This window comes from Panthera leo, chromosome B2 (assembly GCF_018350215.1).
Source record: "Panthera leo isolate Ple1 chromosome B2, P.leo_Ple1_pat1.1, whole genome shotgun sequence".
Lineage (NCBI taxonomy): Eukaryota > Metazoa > Chordata > Mammalia > Carnivora > Felidae > Panthera > Panthera leo.
In genome coordinates this window covers 32269488-32288253 of record NC_056683.1, presented here as the reverse complement: position 1 = coordinate 32288253, position 18766 = coordinate 32269488, and the positions used below count along the sequence as shown (strand labels likewise).

The 18766-nt window shown below is 60.2% G+C and overlaps 1 protein-coding gene across 3 annotated transcripts in view; it reads right to left on the bottom strand.

Moving 5' to 3' along the window:
* Nucleotides 1–412: 412 nt before the first annotated feature.
* ITPR3 (inositol 1,4,5-trisphosphate receptor type 3) overlaps nucleotides 413–18766 on the bottom strand; it is a 67042-nt gene continuing 48688 nt past the window's right edge. For all 3 annotated transcript variants that reach the window (XM_042938474.1, XM_042938476.1, XM_042938475.1), the window contains 30 exons: nucleotides 18556–18678; nucleotides 18279–18479; nucleotides 17077–17328; nucleotides 16700–16825; nucleotides 16438–16563; nucleotides 15097–15217; nucleotides 14364–14554; nucleotides 13612–13760; nucleotides 13294–13402; nucleotides 13073–13163; nucleotides 12788–12957; nucleotides 11423–11597; nucleotides 11070–11254; nucleotides 10689–10889; nucleotides 10431–10541; nucleotides 9869–9964; nucleotides 9651–9752; nucleotides 9466–9552; nucleotides 8807–8917; nucleotides 8514–8706; nucleotides 8170–8295; nucleotides 7534–7706; nucleotides 6677–6841; nucleotides 5807–5999; nucleotides 5241–5345; nucleotides 5027–5154; nucleotides 3971–4136; nucleotides 3371–3531; nucleotides 1992–2153; nucleotides 413–1290 (listed from right to left, as the gene is read on the bottom strand). In XM_042938474.1, coding sequence (XP_042794408.1) covers nucleotides 1222–1290; nucleotides 1992–2153; nucleotides 3371–3531; nucleotides 3971–4136; nucleotides 5027–5154; nucleotides 5241–5345; nucleotides 5807–5999; nucleotides 6677–6841; nucleotides 7534–7706; nucleotides 8170–8295; nucleotides 8514–8706; nucleotides 8807–8917; nucleotides 9466–9552; nucleotides 9651–9752; nucleotides 9869–9964; nucleotides 10431–10541; nucleotides 10689–10889; nucleotides 11070–11254; nucleotides 11423–11597; nucleotides 12788–12957; nucleotides 13073–13163; nucleotides 13294–13402; nucleotides 13612–13760; nucleotides 14364–14554; nucleotides 15097–15217; nucleotides 16438–16563; nucleotides 16700–16825; nucleotides 17077–17328; nucleotides 18279–18479; nucleotides 18556–18678 — 4368 coding nt within the window. In that variant the 3' untranslated portion in view covers nucleotides 413–1221. The remainder of the gene's footprint in view (nucleotides 1291–1991; nucleotides 2154–3370; nucleotides 3532–3970; nucleotides 4137–5026; nucleotides 5155–5240; nucleotides 5346–5806; nucleotides 6000–6676; nucleotides 6842–7533; nucleotides 7707–8169; nucleotides 8296–8513; nucleotides 8707–8806; nucleotides 8918–9465; nucleotides 9553–9650; nucleotides 9753–9868; nucleotides 9965–10430; nucleotides 10542–10688; nucleotides 10890–11069; nucleotides 11255–11422; nucleotides 11598–12787; nucleotides 12958–13072; nucleotides 13164–13293; nucleotides 13403–13611; nucleotides 13761–14363; nucleotides 14555–15096; nucleotides 15218–16437; nucleotides 16564–16699; nucleotides 16826–17076; nucleotides 17329–18278; nucleotides 18480–18555; nucleotides 18679–18766) is intronic.

Below are 18766 nucleotides of genomic sequence, written 5' to 3'. Positions count from 1 at the left end.
AGGCAGGTTCCGTGGGAGGCCACAGGACACCAGCCCCCTGGCCAGGGACACACACACACGGTCACCTCATCCCATGGAACCTTAGCTGTCATAAATGCTCGTGGTCCCCACTTGAGCATTTCCTCTGTCAACAACGGAGCTGAGAGAAGGTAGGGCAGGGGCTGACAGGCACCCCTCACCAGGAAGAAGTGGAAGTGAGCTCTTAACCTCCTTTGTCCTTGGACTCCTCAGTATGTTTTGAAATACATACAATAAAATACAGACCAGTTCTACTGCGATACAGTTCTGTCCAGGAATCACTGCGAGACAGGATGTCGCTCAGGGCATCTACCGAGAGCCCAAGGTGAGGCCGGGCCAGTGGGCACAGGAGCCCCCACCGCCCCTGGGGAGTGTAGGAAATAGCATCCCTTTCTCATGGACTAGCATTCTATTAATTTATTTAAGGCAGTTAACATATTAGTTCTCAGGCCAGAGGGTTTGTAAAACGTTACACCAAAAGGAGATAAAACTAACAGTCGAAACCCAGCCGCTCCGACATGCCCCAGCCCTGCCCTCTGGGCCAGCGACTCTTCTCAGGAGGCCTAGAAGAGGCAGGTCCCAGGAGCAAGGCTCTTTTCCTCGGGTCACCAGTCCACCTGGGGCCGAGCTGGAGGGGTGGCCTGGATGATGAGGTCTACGCGCGGTCTACAGCAGATCTGCGGCCCGGAGGGAGCCGTGGAGCCGTGGCCTGGGCTGAACACGGCACCCGTGAATAAGTTAAATAAAAAGCCCTAAAATCACTAGCGACAACAGCATTACTGCACCTCCCTCAGGAGCAGGCAGAGACCAAAATGTAGTGCTTAGAATAAAGACGCGACCCCACTCCTAATCCCACGGAGGAACACAAGAGAATGTCAGTTACTGCTTTAAGGAACAAAGCAATTGTCCTTCCGGAAGACTTCTCTCCTCTAAGGCATTAAGGTAAGCTGAGTCCCCGTAAGTTTCTGAGTCGTTTCTAAGGGCTCTAGGCAGGACTGTCAGCTCTGTGGCTCCCCACTCCATGCTGGCCAGAGCCTGGCACGGCTTGGGGGGTGTCTGGCAGAATGGGAGCTGGAAGCCGAGTGGGCACCTGGCCTTGAGAGGCTGGCAGGCTGGCCGGGCCCCCTGACCCACAGGAAGGGGCAGTGTTCCCGGTCACCACTCTCTGCGATGACCATCCCCTGCTGGGGCCTCCGGTGGCTCTCAGCGGCTCATGCAGTTCTGGACGTCCACAAAGCCCAGGCGTTGCCTGCGTTTCCGCTGCTCTGTCATCTGGGATTAAACGGGTGCCCACAGGTCGGGTCAGGCAGCCCAGAGCCCTCTCTCCATGGGCACTGGGGAGGGGCTGGTGCCCACCCCTCACCCCCCCCCCCCCGCCCCCGCCCTGCCCCTCAGACCCAGCTGCTGCTCAGCCCTGGCAGCAGGCCACAGCCCCCCCACCCAGGATGCCTTGAGGATGTCAGCCCCAAACGCTTGTCCTCAATTAGTGCATCACAAACCCCTGATTTGGTGCAGCTGGGAAACACCCCACCTAAAAGAGGGGCGCCTGAGCTCATTTAGTCACTCCGGACAGAGAGGAGGGTGCTCTGGGCAAGAGGGGATCTTGAGAAGTGGAAGGGTGCCCTGACATCCCCTATCAGCGGTGAGCCCCTCAGAGCCCCCGAGCAGCTGCTGGGAGTAGGGGTGAACGAGGGGGAGGACCCCTCACATCTGTAGCAAAGGTCCACTTGGCCATGTCTTTCGGTGGACTCAGGGGCTGCCAACCTCAGTCTAACTTCCCATGGGGGAGAGAGCGTATTTGGAACCTGTCTTCCACCCCAGACCCACAAAGGAAAGGAAGGAGCGTGAAGGCCCCAGTCCCCTCCCCCTCTCCCCCATGGCAGGCTGGGCTGTGACCTCCCATGGATGGTCTGGTCTGGAGCTGCTCGGCGTGGGACCCCAAGGGTGGGGCCAGGATAGGCCTGGGTGCACACCTGCTCCTTGAGCTCGTTGAGCTGGGCGGTGAGGTGGGACACCAGCTTCATGGTGGAGTTGAGCTTATCCTGAAGAATCCGGATCTCATTCTGCTCCCCTTCCCCCTCGTTGCTCACTAGGGACATGGCCCTCATCCGGGGGAACCAGTCCAGGTTCTTGTTCTGAAAAAAATCACTGGTGGGATGAGCAAGCTCCGGCCCAGGCTAGGAAGGCCTCATTTAGAAGAGCAGTCATGGAGGGGGAACCCGCCGTCACACCCTGGACACATTCCTCCCCAGGGCTGTGTCATGGGAAAATCTGAACTGACTGGGGTCCTCCCCGGAGCCAGAATGAGCTGGCAGTGAACCCTCGGCGGGCGCGGAGGCCACCACGCTGTGACAGGCTAACTTCCTTCAGCCGGCCTCAAGTCTCGCCAGTATCAGCACCATCTGTTTACACTCAGAACACCCTGCGAGGTGGAGGAGGGCTCTGCAGCAGACCCTGAAGCTCCTTCCTTCCTTCCGCCCCACCCCGCCACGCACGCCCCACGCCCCAGGAAGATGCGAGTCGGACAGATGGCACACTGAGGGAGGGGAGGCGCCGCCGAGGATGGCTGGCATCCGACACGTGTCTCAGAGGCAAGGCCACGTTTCCCACGACCGAGGAGGAGCGGGAGGGGGCCACCAGTTTTCTGGCTCCTCGTCACAAGCTGGGAGTTCTCAGACCAACAGATAAACCTGCACTCCAAGATCAGTTCCAATTATACACTCAAGAAACAAATAGAACTCCCCCCCCCCCCCCATAGGTCTTTCCTTTTAGCCTGCAATTTATCTGATGTGCAGTAATCTGAAGATGCACTACATTGAATGGAACTGACGGGGTTTCCTTTACCCGAAAAGCTACGAGACCTTTTTGTTTTTTTGGTTCACTGCCTTCACTCCCTTTTAGTCACTACAGAAATTGGACGGAGTAACTTTGATTTCCTCCGAAGTCTGATAGTTGAAAGTTTTTCCAGGCTCCCTCTCGGCCTGGACCATCCAAGCTCCGGGAAGCTGCCCTTCCCCTTGCCGAGCTGGAAAAGGCTCCCTCAGAATGGTCCCCCAAGCAGCAGTCCCGGGACAGGGTCTGCCTGCTCCCCCACCTCCTCGGTATCGGGCAGCCACGGGCCCGGGGACACCACGCACGTCCTTTGGGGCTGACAGGTTTGTTGTGGGCTTTTCCCTGACAACAGAGGCCATGCAGAAGAGCTCGAGGACCCTCGGTAGGTAGCACGGGCAGCCGGCGGGGCCCCAGTGAGGGCTGCCCCCAGCTGCTCCTCAGCTGGCCCTCCCACAAGGGTTCGCGACTGTCCCCCCCGCCCCCACCCCCGGCGGCCGCTGCTCCCGGGCGGGGTCCACACCTTGATCATCTGGGCCACGTAGCTCTCAGGCCCCGTGTAGTCCGTCTTGTTTTTGACGCGGACCAGCACGATGAAGTACAGGTAGTTCCACATGTTGTGCTCGAACTTGATGTGTTCCTCAAAGGACACCGTCTTGTTATCAAACTTGTCTCTCTCCAGACCTGACGATGCAGAGGGTGAGGACGAAACCATCAGGCTCCCAAGAGCCACCGTGGGGCCACCTGGCAGAGTAAACACCCGCCTCTTGGGGCAGTGGGGGCATTTGTTCCCCGGGCTAAAAGGACTGGTGAATGCATGTGACAGCCCACCCTGGGCTATTTAGGTCACTTCTATTTAAAGCACCAGCCACTTAGCCGTGGCGATCCCGCCCTGCCACAGCTGTAGCCTCCCACCAGGGCAGCTCAGCACCACGGTGGCCAGAATCCCAAGAGCCCGGCAAGCAGGAGTAGTTGATAAGGGATTTGTCCTGCAGGTGCCACCCGCTCCTTAGCCTGCAGTGGGTGGGGAGGGGACTTCACACCGGGAGTGGGAAAAGCCCTGGACAGAGACCGGGGGGCTTCAGTTTCCTCTGGAAACTGAGAAGGTGTAAGGGGGCCTCACCGCAGATGAAGCATGTGGTCTTAAGAATCTCCTCCTTCTTTTGCTTCTCGCTGCGCAGGTCAGCAAAGGTGTCAATGATCACCCCAAAGATGAGGTTCAGCACGATGATGATGACAATGAAGAAGAACAGGAGGTCGTAGACCACACGGGCTGGGAAGAGGGACTCCTGCAGGGGGGAGGCAGGGAGGCTAGGCCCCGTCACCTAGGCAAGCCAGACTCAGGCAGGGGTCAGGGCTGTGACAGAGGAGGCTCGGCCCTCAGCAGAGGGGGGACGAAGGCCCCCGGCTCCCGGGGCCCTGAGGGAGGCAGAGCAGACCCAGCCTCACTGTGGGCAGTGAGAAGTACAATCACAAGCCCTGAGTGTGACTTAGGAGACAGCGGACTCAGAAAAGATACCGGCGAGGCCGGCGCCCTGTGATAGGAGTTTGGCGTGGGGCACTGAGGCTGTAGGTCGAGGCCTGTCTCTGCCCCTAACCTTGGGCTGGGGACAGAGCCAGCTCTGAACGCCTCTGCCCCACCCTCAGGATGCCTGGCCTCACACATTCTAGAAACACTGTCTGACCTTGGAAGCGGCTTTCCCATGTGGCCGAGGACAGACTGAGTACCGGTAACGCCTGGCTGCCTGAGTCAAATCCTGAGGCGTCCTCACGGAGCAGACTCAGCTTCCCCACCCTGCCCTCCCCTGCTGTGGGCCGGGGCTCTGCCTCGCAGATGAAGCCAGCGCAGCCGGGGATCCGCCCCGTGTCTGACTCACGCCTTCCCCAGCCTGGGCAAAGCTCGGCTGCCAAGGTCTTTCCTGAGAGCAACTACAGGGAGCCGGTGGGGAGGCGTGAGCAGACGGGGGTGGGGAAGCTCAACAACCATGTAACCGCGCATTGGACCCGGTGGCCAAGCAGGGAGAGGGGATGCGAAGTGGGGGCTTGCAACATCGGAGAGGGAGGGGGGCCGAGCTGCTCCCCCAGGCCGTGACCGTGACCCGAGAGCAGGACCTCGCAGTGGCTGACGTGGCCAGGGCTCGGGCCACGTGGATTTGGGAGCGGGGCAGGGGATGCTCACGTCTTTGGAGGGCTTGCGGAGAATGTCGCCCACGCCACCACCATTGCGCAGCCCGTGGTTCATGACAGTGACGATGCACATGAGCAGCGTGTCGCAGGCCCGCTCCGTGCTCTCCAGCTCTTCGTTCCCTACAAGCGGAGTATGTGCTCACACCCAGGCCAAGCCACCCGCCTCTGCGCCCCTGCCCCAGGCGCCCAAGACACACTGCCCTCACCTTCCAGGACCTCAGGCACTGAGACCCCTGAGACACAGTCCAGCTTGTCCCCACTGCACGTGCCCACAAATGTGGCAGCTCCATGTGGCATCCCCAGGGGGCTGGCTAGAGAGGACGTGGGTGAGGTCACCAGGAAGTCCAATGGCCATCATTCCCCTCGCTGTGCCCCCCGCCCCACATCCTCCACGAAGCCTTCCCTGATCCTGCGAGCTCTCCCCTCTGTCAGGCTACACGTGAAGGGTCCTCATGCCCCTGCTATGCACAAAGGACAGGAAGGGGGGGGGTCCACACCCCTGAGCCTGGCACACAGGCAGCCCCTGCAAACACTGAGTTTCAGATGGATGCCAGGTCTGCAAGCAGGTGGCTCCTCAGGGAGCAGAAGACCAAGGCTCTCCCACCCATTCGGTGTGTCCCGGGGCAAAGGGAGTTCACAGATTGCTGTGAACTAGAAACCCCCACCCCAGGACCCGAGAGGAGGAACTGAGGCAGGGCGCCTGGTCCTGACACGGGTCGTCTGTGCAGCCCCTCTCAGCCCCCACACCCTCCCAGGAGAGGAGCCGCCAGACCTCCAGAGTGATTGCCGGGCAGCCGGTCAACCTCAAGGATGAAGTCATCCTTGAGGAAGAGGAAGCCAACGATGGAGAAGAGGTAGACCAGGATGAGGGCCAGCAGGGCGGTCAGCAGGATGGAACGGCCATTTCGAGTCACACTCTTGATGACGTTGAACAGCGTCTCCTCCCGGTAGATGAGGTCAAAGAGCTGCAGGGCAGGGACAGGGCCTTGAGGGGCTGCAGACGCCGCTGGATCCAAGGGCTGCCCGGCTCCCAGTGGTTTCCCACAGGCTCCTCCAGGAGGGTCTGTGCTTGGGCAGGTGGAACCAGCCTAGTGGGCCTGGCGGGGAAGGCTGCTCAGAGGCACCTGGAGTTCTAAGGCCAAGGGAAGGGAGTGGCCCGGGAGAAGGTGTGAGGGCTGAATGGGCAGGCAAATACCACACCCGGGGGAAGAATTTTTTGTGTGATTTGTGTGCGTTGGTTCACTTCAGCCTCACAATCACTCTAGGAGGTGGGTGCTATTAATCCTCCTCGTTTTATAGATACAGAAGTGAAGGCACGGGGCAGTTAAGAAACTTGCCCCAAATCACAGAGCTTGTAGGGGCCACGCTGGGATGCCAACCCAGGTAGTCTGGTTCGAGTCCAAGCTTAAAACCACTACCAGACAGGGGAGATGAGCCAGATGGGGGCCGGGAGTGGCCATCAGGGCCCCGAAGGCTGGGCTGGGGCCAGGTAGAGGAGGACTCTGCAAATCCAGCCCTCCCAGCCCAGCAGCAAGAGGACTGGACAGAGAGACTGGCACTGGGGAACCACTAGCAACTTGAGGGAAGCCCCGACCGCCCCCACCCCCCCACCCCTGCCAGCCCCAGCCCCCAGAGGGCTCACCAGGATGCTGTAGAAGAGCTCATGGACAAAGAGGCCCAGGACACTCGTCAGGATGTAGCCCACATGGTAGAGGAACTCCATGTCCATAACCATGGCCTTATAGCCCCGGATGAAGGTTCCGCGGTTGCCCACAAAGCTCACCACAAATACAATCTTGTTGGTCAGCTGGGGGCAGGTAGAAGGCATGGGGATCAGTGCCCCATGGCCCACCCTGAATCTCCACTCCCTGCCGCCCTGCCCCCCCAGTGACCAGCTCGGAGGCCAGCCCTTGCCTAGAGTGGATCTGAGCTGGTCCTGCTCAACCTGGCAGGCTCAGCATTAATGAAAATGCCTCCAGAAATGTACCTGGACTCTTGGATAGAACAGGGGAGGAGCCCCGTGGGCCCCTGGCTCCAGGAAGAAAGTGAGATACAGATAGAGTCAGACCAAGCAGACCAACCTTGGCCTCTACAGTGACTTGGTAAGTTCGGAAAAGGGGTCTCCCCCCACCTTGCTCTGGGTACTTTATTTCCAGCTGTCAGGAACTGTCATAACATACAAATCTTTAATGTCTACAGTACACACAGTGCCTCTGGGCAGTGCCCGACTAACACCGTCTACACAGCAGCCCTGAAGCCGGTGCCCCAAAGTGACTCCTGGCTGGCTATCTCTGAGTGCCGGTTGCCCCAGGCTGTCCCGGGAGACAGTGGAGGCACAGACCGGTCCTAACCGTGGAGCTTTAACAAGCTTGATCCCGACACAGGCACAAGGGGTTAGAGCAGAGCAGTGGCTGCCGGGAGGCAGCAGGCCAGCCCGAGGTCCAATGGCGCCATGAGCCCCAAGGGTGGTCTGGGGTGAGGGCTCCCTCTGGCACTCACGTTGAGGGCGCCCAGGATGTTGAGTGTGGGCCCAATGCCCAGGTAGTAGATGGAGCGCAGGATGAGCGCCACAATGAGGGGGCGGATGCTGTAGCGCTTGGTGAACAGGGCCGCGATGGAGAAACAGATGAGGATCCAGAACAGCAGTGAGATGAGTGGGGAGCCCAGCACGCCTGGGGGCCAGGGTGCAGGGTGAGCACTGGTCTCTGAAGCCCACCACAGCCCCAACAGACCCCGAGAAGCCACCTCCTCCCGGAAACCTTCCCTATTAAGTTCTTGGTCACCTGGTATTAGGGCCTCTCCTGCACCACCACACCTGCATGTCTAGGCTTAAGGCAGGAGAGGCCCTATCCAGCTGCTGCTATCATAGCTGAGCTCTGGCTCATGCACGTGTGCCCGTGTGTATGAGAGAGACGTGTACTGTCTCCGGAGGTCAAGGACCCTGTCGTCGCACTGGACCCCATCTGTCTCTCCCCCCATGATGGGGTGCAAAGCCCAGAAAGTAGTGCAGGGGTGCCTTTCCCCCACTCTGCATCTGGTCCCCTCAGAGCCTGGCTGGCCACAAGGCTCTGCCCAAACCCAGGGAGGAGGCACGGTGGTCTCCAGGGCCACAGTCTGCCAGCCTTGTGTCCCCACCTGTGGACGCGCCCTCCATGTAGGGGTAGAAGAAGGCAATGATGATGTTGATAAAAACTGCCAGATTGAAGGAAATACTGCCCCACAGGGTCATTCGGCGGGAGAACCAGTAGATCAGTGGCATGCCTGGGGGAGATGTGGGTGGGTCTCTGGTTAACATTGTCCCCTCATCCCACATGGCCTCCCCCTCCGGGGCCCCCAGCACCTGCTCAAGCTCCAGGCCCCGCTTCAGGGGGAAAACGTGACTGGAGCCCTCCTGGAGTGGGGTGGGGTGAGGCAGCCCCCCCTGACAGGTAAGGGGGTCACCAGGGGGCCTTGCCCTCCCGCCCCGCGGGGGTCCTCACTGCGGAGCTTGCGCTGCCACTCCATTTCGTTGTGCAGGAAGGAGGACTGGTCGAAGAAGTCGCTCACTTTGCTGCCCTGCTCATCCTGCTCCGTGGTGGTGAAGAGCCGGTGCTTGGTCTCCTCCGTCAGGAACTGGCAGATGCCAGGCACCGGGAACACGATCTGCTCCATGCTGCGGTCCTGTCGCACGATCTGGGTGCACACAGGCACATGGTCACACCCAGGCCACAGCCCTCAAGGGCCAAGTTCACAGGCCCTCACTCACAGCGCCCCTACTGCCCTCGGGCCCCACCTCTATCTGGGATGTGTGGTTCTCGTAGTAGGCCAGAGGGTCCTCCTCCTCCTCTTGTGCGGGCGCGGAGGACTTGAGCATCTGGGACAGCTGCTTGTTGTTGAGGCTGAGCTGGGGGTAGAGGGGCCGCCGAGGTCAGGCCCCGCAACTTTCCACCGCTAGACCTCACACCAGAGCCCTACCTGCTCCAGGTGCCCCCCTGCCAGACGAGACCCAGCCTACTCCAACTAGGATGCAGCCCAGAAGAAAGAGGGGATAAGCGGGGAGAGCCTGTCGAAACAATTCTATGGGCCCCTCAGCACCCACGGCTCCAGCTCCAGGCTTCCAGACCTCTCCCACAACCCGGCTCCCACCTCTACCCTTAGGTTTCACCCCGGACCGCCCACCCTCCCGGCTCCTCCCACCCTGAGCCCCGCCTCCCCATTCCAGCCCTTTACTCAGGTTCAGGCCACACCCCCGAGTCGTGCTCCGCCCAGAGTTCCTGGACCTGCCCCCGGGCTCATCCCGTATTCCAACCGGCCCTCCGATCTCGCAGTACCCTCATCCCCTCCCTCAGTTCCTAGCCTCGCCCCCAGATACCAGCCCATCCAATCTCTCGCCTAGCCACGCCCCTAGACCTAAGCCCCGCCCCACACCCAGCCTTGTCCTCGCGCCCCCACCATAGAAGAGATGCCCTCGGCCTCCTCCTCTTGGATGCGCTTCACTGGCTTGAGCAGGTGCTGCAGCTGCTTGTTGTGCCTGGAAAGCTGAGTGAGAGGGCGGCGCAGAGTCACGGGGCGTGGTCGCTGGGGTTGGGGGGGGCGGGCAGGACCGCCGGGGGCGGAGCCAGGGGTGGGGCTGGTACCTGCAGCGCCAGGATGTAGATGTTGTGGCCCACTTCCCGTGGGCTCACCTCCGAGTTTTCCCGCTCCTCCTCCTGCAGGTAGGCTTTCTTGATGACGTCCACCTGGCAGGGCAGGGCCTGTTTGCCGCCTTCCTGGCGCGTAGGGAATGCCCCGATCCCCGTTCCCCTACACCCCAGCCAGGCACGTCTTCCCACCTGACCCCTGGCCCCAGCCTCACCAGCTCCTGGGGCCGCAGGCTGATGAGGATTCGCTCAGCGTTTTCACTGTCGTGCCGGCTCTCCATCAGAGCCAGGAGCAGCTTGGAGGCATTGTCCTGTGGAGAGGTGGGGAGAGGTGGGGAGAGGGGGACAGGCCACAGTCTGAGAGCCCCTACGATGCCCCCCAACAACCTCTTCCACTGTCTACTCCATAATAGCCTCTCCTGGCCTGCAAGATGCGCCGTAACCTTCCCATCCCCGCTGGCCCCCAGGACTTGCTGAGCAGTGTCCTGCAAATCCAGCCCACCCACTAGCTGTCTTCACCGCCACCCCATGGCAAGCAGACGCAATCCCCAGAAAGCAGACATGTACGTGGGAGACCCTCAGATAAACCCAGAACACGTCCGCTCATAGAGTGTACGTCCAACACGCTTGCTCACACATTCATTTACGTATGCATATTGACACGTACATATTAAACATGCCAACACACCCCGGTACGCACACTCAACACAGGTCGCGTCACGTGCATTTGTGCACACACATCCCATGCACACTCACTTGGAGTGCCACGGGCCCCACCTTAAGCTGCAGCACCAGATCCATACGGTATTTGCACAGGGGACTGATGTCATTAAGAATCAGGGCCGTGATGATGTCTATGCCGTTGGACTCATGAGTCACGATGCAGGTCTGGCAGGAGGCAGTGGGAGACACGGGGCCCAGGCCCCTCAGAACTGTGGCGCTCCGGAGGCTCAGTGTCTCCCCTGCCCAGCCTGCTCCACCCACCCACACCTCCACACTCCCCCTCGGCTGCTCCTGGTTCTCATGGCGACTTACCTGGTTCTCGTGGCAGGGGCCCTGACAGTACTCAGTGAGGGTCTCCAGGGTCTGGATGACAAGGCCCACGTTGTCCTCATTGATGTAAAGCCCCAGCAGCCCCAGGCCACCGGTGGTGCTGCCGCACATGATGTCCAGGAACTGCAGGGTCTCACACACCAGGTTGTAGTTGGTCTTGTTGTTCTGGGAGCGCAGGAAGTTCTGCAGAGCACAGAAGGGTGGACATGGCACCGCTCCCGCAGGGAGGCAGAGGCCTGCACGGGACCACGACGGTGAGCGCCGCAGGGCGTGACCGCCAGCCACAGAGCAGCCAAGGCACCGGCAGACAGGGAGGGCGGGGGCCCACGTGCTGGCTGGGGGAGGGGCGGGGCAGGCGCTCACCTGCAGGTCTCGGTTGTGGTTCTCACACAGCAGCTGCAGAAAGCGCAGGATGGGCTGCATGATGAGCACGGACGTGCCCATCTCGTTGCTCTGCACGCGCTCGCCCACCTCGTGCCCCCGGCGCAGGCTGGGGCCCAGCGAATAGCGGGATGGGGAGCCTGGCATCGAGAAGGAAGCCACGCGGCCTGCAGGGCGAAGCCCGGTAAGGCTGGGGCTGCTGGAAGTAACCGGACCCTGCGTTCCCACCCCCAGGCCCCTGCCTGCAGATCTCGCCCCGTGACCCCCCTCACCCTGAAGCCTCTGACCCTGGCCCAGCACCCAGTACAGCATCCTGTACTGCTGTGACCTCTGACCTTTGGTGGTGGGGTCTGCCGACTCCCGGTCCTCACGCGGCTGGCTGCCCAGGTCATTCATGTTGACGGCCACCGTGGACTTGGTCTCCTGCTGGGCCCGCTTCATGCGGTCATGCAGCACCTTGAAGAAGCGCTCTGACTTCTTGTCACTTGTCATCAGGTTGTAGAAGGATTTCTGGGGGCAGATGGTGAGATGAGGGACAGCCTCAGCACTGGGCCTGGCTCTGAGCAGCCCTTGCTGGGTCCCTGGAGGGCTCTATCCTGTGCTGCAGGGAAAAGCACCTGCAGGACCACAGACAAGCCCCTAGACGTGCCCCAGGACTAAGGCTGGGGCAGGGTCGGTCAGGACTGTGGAGGCGGAGGGGAAGGGTCCGTATCTGCTGTCCATGTGATGCTGGAGGCCCACCCCAGGCTCCTCACCCCCATCTGCATCTGCCCTTGGCCCTCTGTCTGCTCCCCACACAGCAGCAGAGACGTCCCTCAGAAGTCTAAGTCTCGTATTTCCTCTGCCTGAAACCCTGCAGCCGCCCCATCTCACTCACAGGAAAAGCCACGCCTCACAGCTCGCATGAGGCCACACGATGGCCTGCCACCTCTCTGACCCCAGGGCCCACCACTCTCCACTCCTCTGCCCTCTCCAGCCACATCAGCCACTTCCTCCTCATGGCCTTTGCACCTGCTGCCTGCTCTCCCAGGACAGCGCCCGCCTGTTCACATGCTCACCTCTGGGTCCAACGTTCCCCTTTCCAGGACACGACCCTGATCCCTGCCCCAGCACTCCCTAGGCCCCTCACCTCCATCATCACTGTCCAGCATGCTCTCCATGTTATGTGGGGATTACGGTTATTGGCTGTTGTCCTCATTAGGATACAGGACCAAGAGAACACGGATTTTGTCTTTTTTGTTCACTACTGAATCCTCAGTGCCTAGAACACTGACAGGCCGTGGAAGGCACTCGGTGCGGACTTACTGAAACAATGCACGAATGAATGAATGAATGAATGAGGATAAAGCAATCAGAGGGGGCTTTTCAGAGGAGGCAAAGGTGTCCTTTAGTTGGGCACCAAAGGCTGAGGAGGATGTGGAAGAGGAGGGAAGCAAGCCTGAGCAGAGGCCAAGAGGCAGGAATGATGGATGTGATGTGGGCAGCATGGTGGGGAGACAGGCTCAGGCCTGGCTTGAACAGGGTGGTCTGCGTGGATAGAAAAGAGGCCACATGACAGGGGGGCAGTTATGGGAGGTGGGACTGCCCACGGGTAGCCAGACTCGTGCCGGCCACCAGCACCTAGCCCTGCGGCCCCAGCTACGGGGCACACTGTACCTCCTCGTAGAAGGCACCACCCAGGACCCCCACCCAGTCCACACCTGGATCTCCGTGTTGCCACCGTCCAGCAGGCGGATGGCCAGGCCAATGCTCTCCTGGAAAATCTTCTCATTCTTGGTGCTGGTGATCAGGTCGCATACCAGCTTGGTGGCCCCCTCCTTGTCCAGCCGGCACTGGGTGGCCGCAATTGCGGACCAGTCTTGGTCCAGGCCTGAAGTTGGGGAATCCGCTTGAGGGGAGCCGGTGGGGCAGGGGAACGGAAGGGGCGCCCAGGGACTAGGCAAAGGGTCACCCAGAGGCACAGCCAGGGGGCAGGTGGTACTGACCAGGGCTCATGGGGTCCGGAAGGTCCCCCCTCGAGCTGGACTTCCGGTTCTGGAGGTAGTTTTGTAGCAGCATCTTGCGCAGCTGATTGCCCTGGAGGACAGGGAGCGAGAGCCCACAGTGGCACTTTTCACCATTTAACTCCTGGCCGGACAGTCCTGGCCCTGAGCCCCTGGCACTTGCGGCCGGGCCTGCATGGTGTCCAGCCCGCCTGGCCACTCACCCGGTCCCCGTACTTGGCCTTCTTGAGCAGCATTTGCTGCAGGGTCCGCAGCACCTTGACACACAGCTTCTCCTCCGACTCCATGAGGTCCTTGGTGTGCTGGATCAGCCTGGCCAGTGAGGAAGGAGGGCACACATGGGGCAGCCCCTGATGCCTCCCTCCAGCCACTTCCCCTGCCCTGTGCCGGGCGGGAACACACCCGGCCCTCTGATCCCGCAGGCTGTCCAGTCCCCGCAGGGCCCTTCCCTGTCCCAAGCTGCCTCGCACCTGCCACCCCCACCCCCACCCCCGCCCCGGCCGGGCTGGCATCGCACTCACTTGGACAGGAAGCCCCCGCTCTCACAGCGCTGGTAGGCCTCACTGCCCTCCAGGAAGAGCAGCTCGGGCCAGTGCAGGACGTCCACCAGCACGGACAGTTCGGCCTGTACCAGGGGCCTCAGCCGCTCCTCCAGGGCCGTGATGATGTCCTGGAGCGGGCACGGCACAGTCACTACCGGGCAGGTGCAGGCCATCCAGGCCCAAGAGATGAGTGAGGCTTGACCGCCATTCCTCACACCCCAACACCAAAGGGCCCCACGGATTTCTCTGAGCCTGTCTGAGGGGCCCTGGACCCACGGAACCACCCTGAACAATGCAGGATGTCTGTCTGCCCGGAGCTCCTGGCTGGGAGCCACAAGCCCTGCCCTTTCACCCAGCCCCTCGTCTAGCTGTGTGACCCGGGCAAACCCCTCACCCTCACCCTCTCTGAGCCTCGGTCTCCCGCCACGTGGGGATAGCAAGCCACCACACCCCCCAGAAGTGTGTGTGTCAATAATGTGTTGCAAAAACAGGAAGGGGCTATAAGGACTGAGAGTTGTCCTGACCCCCTCTGTGAGCACCAACCCCACTAGCAGGTGCCTGGGTTCTCCTGGCTTCCCCTGGAAGGATGCCCCTCAGTGCCCGGCCCCTGGCCTGCCCGTAGCAGAGGACTCCTTCCTGGGGAGCGGGGGCAACACAGGAAGGGATGCTTCCCCGGAACATGCCCTTCCAAAGCAGCTCTCGTGGCAGATGCCAGGCAGCCCCACACCCACCTGCAGCTTCTCGATGATGTTCTTGTAGTCCCACTGGTTGGCGGTGGGCGTGACACGGGGGAAGGCCCGCGTGGTCGCCTTGTAGTTGGAGGCGTTGCGCTGGGCTGCAGCTGCACAGCTGGTGCTGCTGCTGAGCAGCGAGCTGATGTGTGCATCCAGGTCCATGGGCAGTGAGATGGCCCGGCCTTTGGCTGGGGGGAGAGAGGAGGGGTGCTGGAGGGCGGGGGGCGGGGGGGCAGGTGGAGGCCTCAGCCAGCCAGAGGGGCCAGGCTCAGGGCTGCTCGACCAGGGCACAGGGTGAACTAACCAAGGTTCTGGGGTACACGCCGGCCCCCTCTTGGGCTGAGGTGCCCTCTTCCCCCTTTTTGGGTAAAAAGAGGGAGTTTCTGCCTCTTTGACTCTACCCTGGCTCCACTCTGACCCCTCCCCTTCCCCAATGCTCCCTAACAATCTTACAGGCTGCCCTTCTGCCTGAAACCATTTGCAAGCACAGGCAACTTCGGTTGGGGAATGTCCCCCAGCATTCTCCTCTGGCGAACCGGCTCAAAGCAGAGAACAGCTTCTCTCAATTGCTAAGATGCTAGTCGGACACCAAGAAGGACCTACTGAGAACTACCTGGAAGCAGATGACGAGCGAGCTTAGGAATAACGTGTTTATTTTGAGGGCGGGCGTCCCTGTGGCGAAGGGAGGGGAGGGGTGGTTGGAGCTAGCCAGTGCCCCTGGCGCACTCACCCACCATGGCGAGGGTCCGGATACAGGCCTCCACGGAGCCCTTGTGCTGCTGCTGCAGCCACGGACACTCGAGCAGCCGTGTGGTGGACTGCAGCAGCTGCACCACGATTGTCTGGTGTGTCTGCAAGAGGCAACACGCCTACTGCTACAGCCCGACCCACCCTCCAACCTGGAAAGCCCCAGGCCCAGTGACCAGGGCCCACTGAGAATGGGCACGATAGAGGAAGAAGGCCTCCAACAGATACCATGTGTCTTTGTGCCAATCGGAAAAAGGTACTCCCTTTCCTCTCGGCAGTGCACAACCTGCCCGACTGTACATGGCAGCCCTGTGAGAACTCCCCAAAGTCCAGACCTGGGGCTTCTAGTCCTATTGCTGGCCTTTTCCTTCCTCTAAAAAAAGTTTTTAACAAATTAATATTGTGGAAAGTTGATATATTTACATGGTTCAAAACCCAAACTATGCTATGAAAAGGCACACTTCGAGAAGTGTCAGCCAACCTTGACCCCATCAGCTCCATTCTCCCACACTCTGCCCTGGGGCTCATGAGAGGTGGGGAAAATTGATACAATTACCCATAGTCCCAAAGAGGCCCCAGGGCACAAACATATTTGTGTCAAAACAAACCCACCCATGCTGAGACCAGGACCTGCTCCACCCTCAGTCCATCTATAGGTAGCCCCTTTCTTGGTCACTTGTGTGTCCATCCAGTGTTTCTTTAGGATTTAGGTATTGTCATAGGCTCCCTCCTAAAGGGAACCTGCCTCTCTTTCCTTCAAGAGGCTCTGGGCTATGACATCTGAGAATCTGGGAATCGATTAAGGGGCCATGACTCTTCCAGTGATTTAAGACAAACTCCTGTTGGCTAGCCTAGAACTTTTTTTGCTGATACAGGTAAGTAAGACTTCAAAAGGCTGTCTATTTCAGTCCTAGGGGCACCTGATCAATTAAGCCAAACACCAAAGATCTCTGTACATCGGACCCTCTGGATTACTGCTCTGACTCTGCTGTCCACTGAGGTAGGCATGACCATCTTGTCTTTGGGGAGTAAGTGCTGCCAGCTGCCCCCCGCCACCCTGGGATCCGTCATACCTAGTGAATTTACGAATTCCTGTTCTAGGGTACTGCCCCCACTGCAATTCCTGACCCGCAGAAATTACAGAAGAATAAATGTTTGTTGTTTTAAACTGCTAAGGTCTAGGGTGATTTGTTACACAGCATATGCAATTAACACACTTGTATATGTCCTTCTGCTACGTCTTTATGTGCCAAGAGCAAACAGGAATATATATCCTCTTTTCCCTCTTCGCTACCCAAAAGCTGTGCGGGCAAGAGCGGCTCACCTGCAGGGAGGTGCTGTTCTCCGAGAACGGAGAGCTGAAGAAGGCGTTGATGGTGTCCAGCACGACAGTCAGCACATATTTCTCCAGGGTGGGGTCAGCCAGGCGCTTCTCACGCTTACTGCAGACCTGGGGTGGGAGAGAGAGATGCCTGGGGGCCCCACCGCTCCTGCCTCCCGCCCCGAAGGCTGCCGGGGGCCCCCACCCACGCCCCTGCCCAGCACAGCGCACCCACAAGTCCACGCCCCACCCCCCGGGGACAGACCCGAGCCATGTCCAGGGTGAAGTTCTCAAAGAGTGTCCAGATGTGGTTGCTGGTGTAGATCTCCTTCATCTCCACCTCTGTGTCCACGTAGCAGTGATTCACGAAGTTCACGTAGGCCATTTTCACCTGCACAGCCCGGAGCAAGGTCAGGGGCGCTAGCAAGGCCGCCAGCCCAGGCTCTCCCTCTCTGCACTCGGATTCCCCCCGACCTCTCCGTTGCTCCTCTCCCCACACCCCTCCTACCAGCCCCCATGTCTGCCACTCCCCCACTTCCCTCACCAACCTCTTCCTGCCCTGCCATGGCAAGACTGAAAGGCTGCCTAGGCCTGGCTCTACCCTTCCCCCACCCCAGCCACCTCTCCCAGTCCCCAGAGGACCTCGGTGATGCAGTCCTCGTGTGTCACCACAGACACCACGTCTTCCAGGGGCAGCAGGGAGGTGCACTTGATCTCAGTGTAGACGTTCTTGCCCTCGGCGCAGGCAGCCAGCAGGTCCACCAGGGAGATGTGATACATGAGGGGGCTGTGGTCCTCCACACCATCCCGGGCAGCCTTCATCATGTCCAGCAGGTGGGCCAGTGAGGCCTTGTCATTGTAGAACACGACCACGTCGTCACCTGCATTGGTCAGCTGAAGGCAGGAGGGGTGCCCCATCAGACCCCCTGAGTCCAGCAGGCCCTAGGTTTACCCGAGAGAGATGGGGACTCTGACCTCAGCCCTCACCTGACATTCAGGAAACCCCCCCCTGCCTGGCCCTCGAGGCCGTAGGCTAATGTTTCGGGCCCTCTGCCATCAGGGCCGAACCCTGGACCCAGAAAGTGCCCCCCTCCTCCCCTAAGGAAAGAAGTCCCACCCAGGCATGTTTCAGAGGTGCCTCCTCCAGGAAGCCCTTGCGAATCCCACCCCTGCCTGGCTCACCCCCCCTACCCCCACCAGTGCTCCCACACTGTGTAATTTAAAGGCTCACAGAGCACATGCTGCATCCTCTCGTGTCAGCAATTATGTTATTCACAGTAATATAATAACAGCAACTCATAATTCGCATCGCACAGCACTTCCAGCACAGGGCGTCTCGTTTATTAGGTCCCTCATCTCACTTCACGGGCTCCTTTCTCCCCTGCCCCCACACCATGCGGTAAGAGGCTCCAGGGCAGAGTCCACGTCTGTTCCAGATGTAGACTCAGCCCTCGACCCTTCATACCTTCAGGTAACGGGCCTACTGTGTACCCACGATGTGCCCGATGCTGGGGCCCGTGTACGAAGGATGTGGTCCCCCGCCCTGAGCTCACACCCCAGTGCCTTCCCCCATGTGCACAGAACAGGTGCTTCATGATTTTTAAGTACATGATAATAGAAGGATAAACAAAGGAATGCGTGTTTGAGCTCTTTCAGGCCTGTTGTCTGAGTTCTACTAGACCGGCCTCTTTGACCTTAGTTTTCCCTCCTCCTTCCAGCACCCTCAGCGTTCCTCTCGTGACCCCACTGCCTGACTCCTCCAACTCCGGGCCCTGCCTCCTGAGCGCTCCCTCTCTGTGGCCACCACCCATGAGTTCCCATGCGCCCCGCGGCCTCGTCCTCACCTCCGTCATGATCATGTCCTGGCACTTCTTGACGTACTTGCCCTCGGCCTTGATGACGGTGTGCAGGAAGTCCAGATACTGAACGTGCCGCCCGTGCGTGGCCAGCAGGTGCACGAAGTGCTGCAACACGGGCTCGCTGATTTCAGAGCACAGCTGGTAGTTGTTCAGGAAGATGTGCTGCATGGTCTCTGCCTCCAGGAGCTAGCGGGGAGGGCATCCGTCAGAAAGGGGGATCTGGGCCCCGCTCCACCCAGCCGCCTCCACCTGGCGTCCTTACCCCTGGTGTGAGGAAGAGGTGCAGGTGCTTATGCAGCAGGGCCTGGTTGCCGGGGTTCCCCGCACAGAACTTCTGCAGGAACTGGTGCGTGTACCGCAGGATCTCCATCATCTTGGCATCACCCTGGGCACGGAGAGGGGAGGAACGAGGTGAGGCCGGGCCTGGTGCCTGAGCTCAACGGGTGTGGGGGCAGATCGGGGCTCGGGATTGG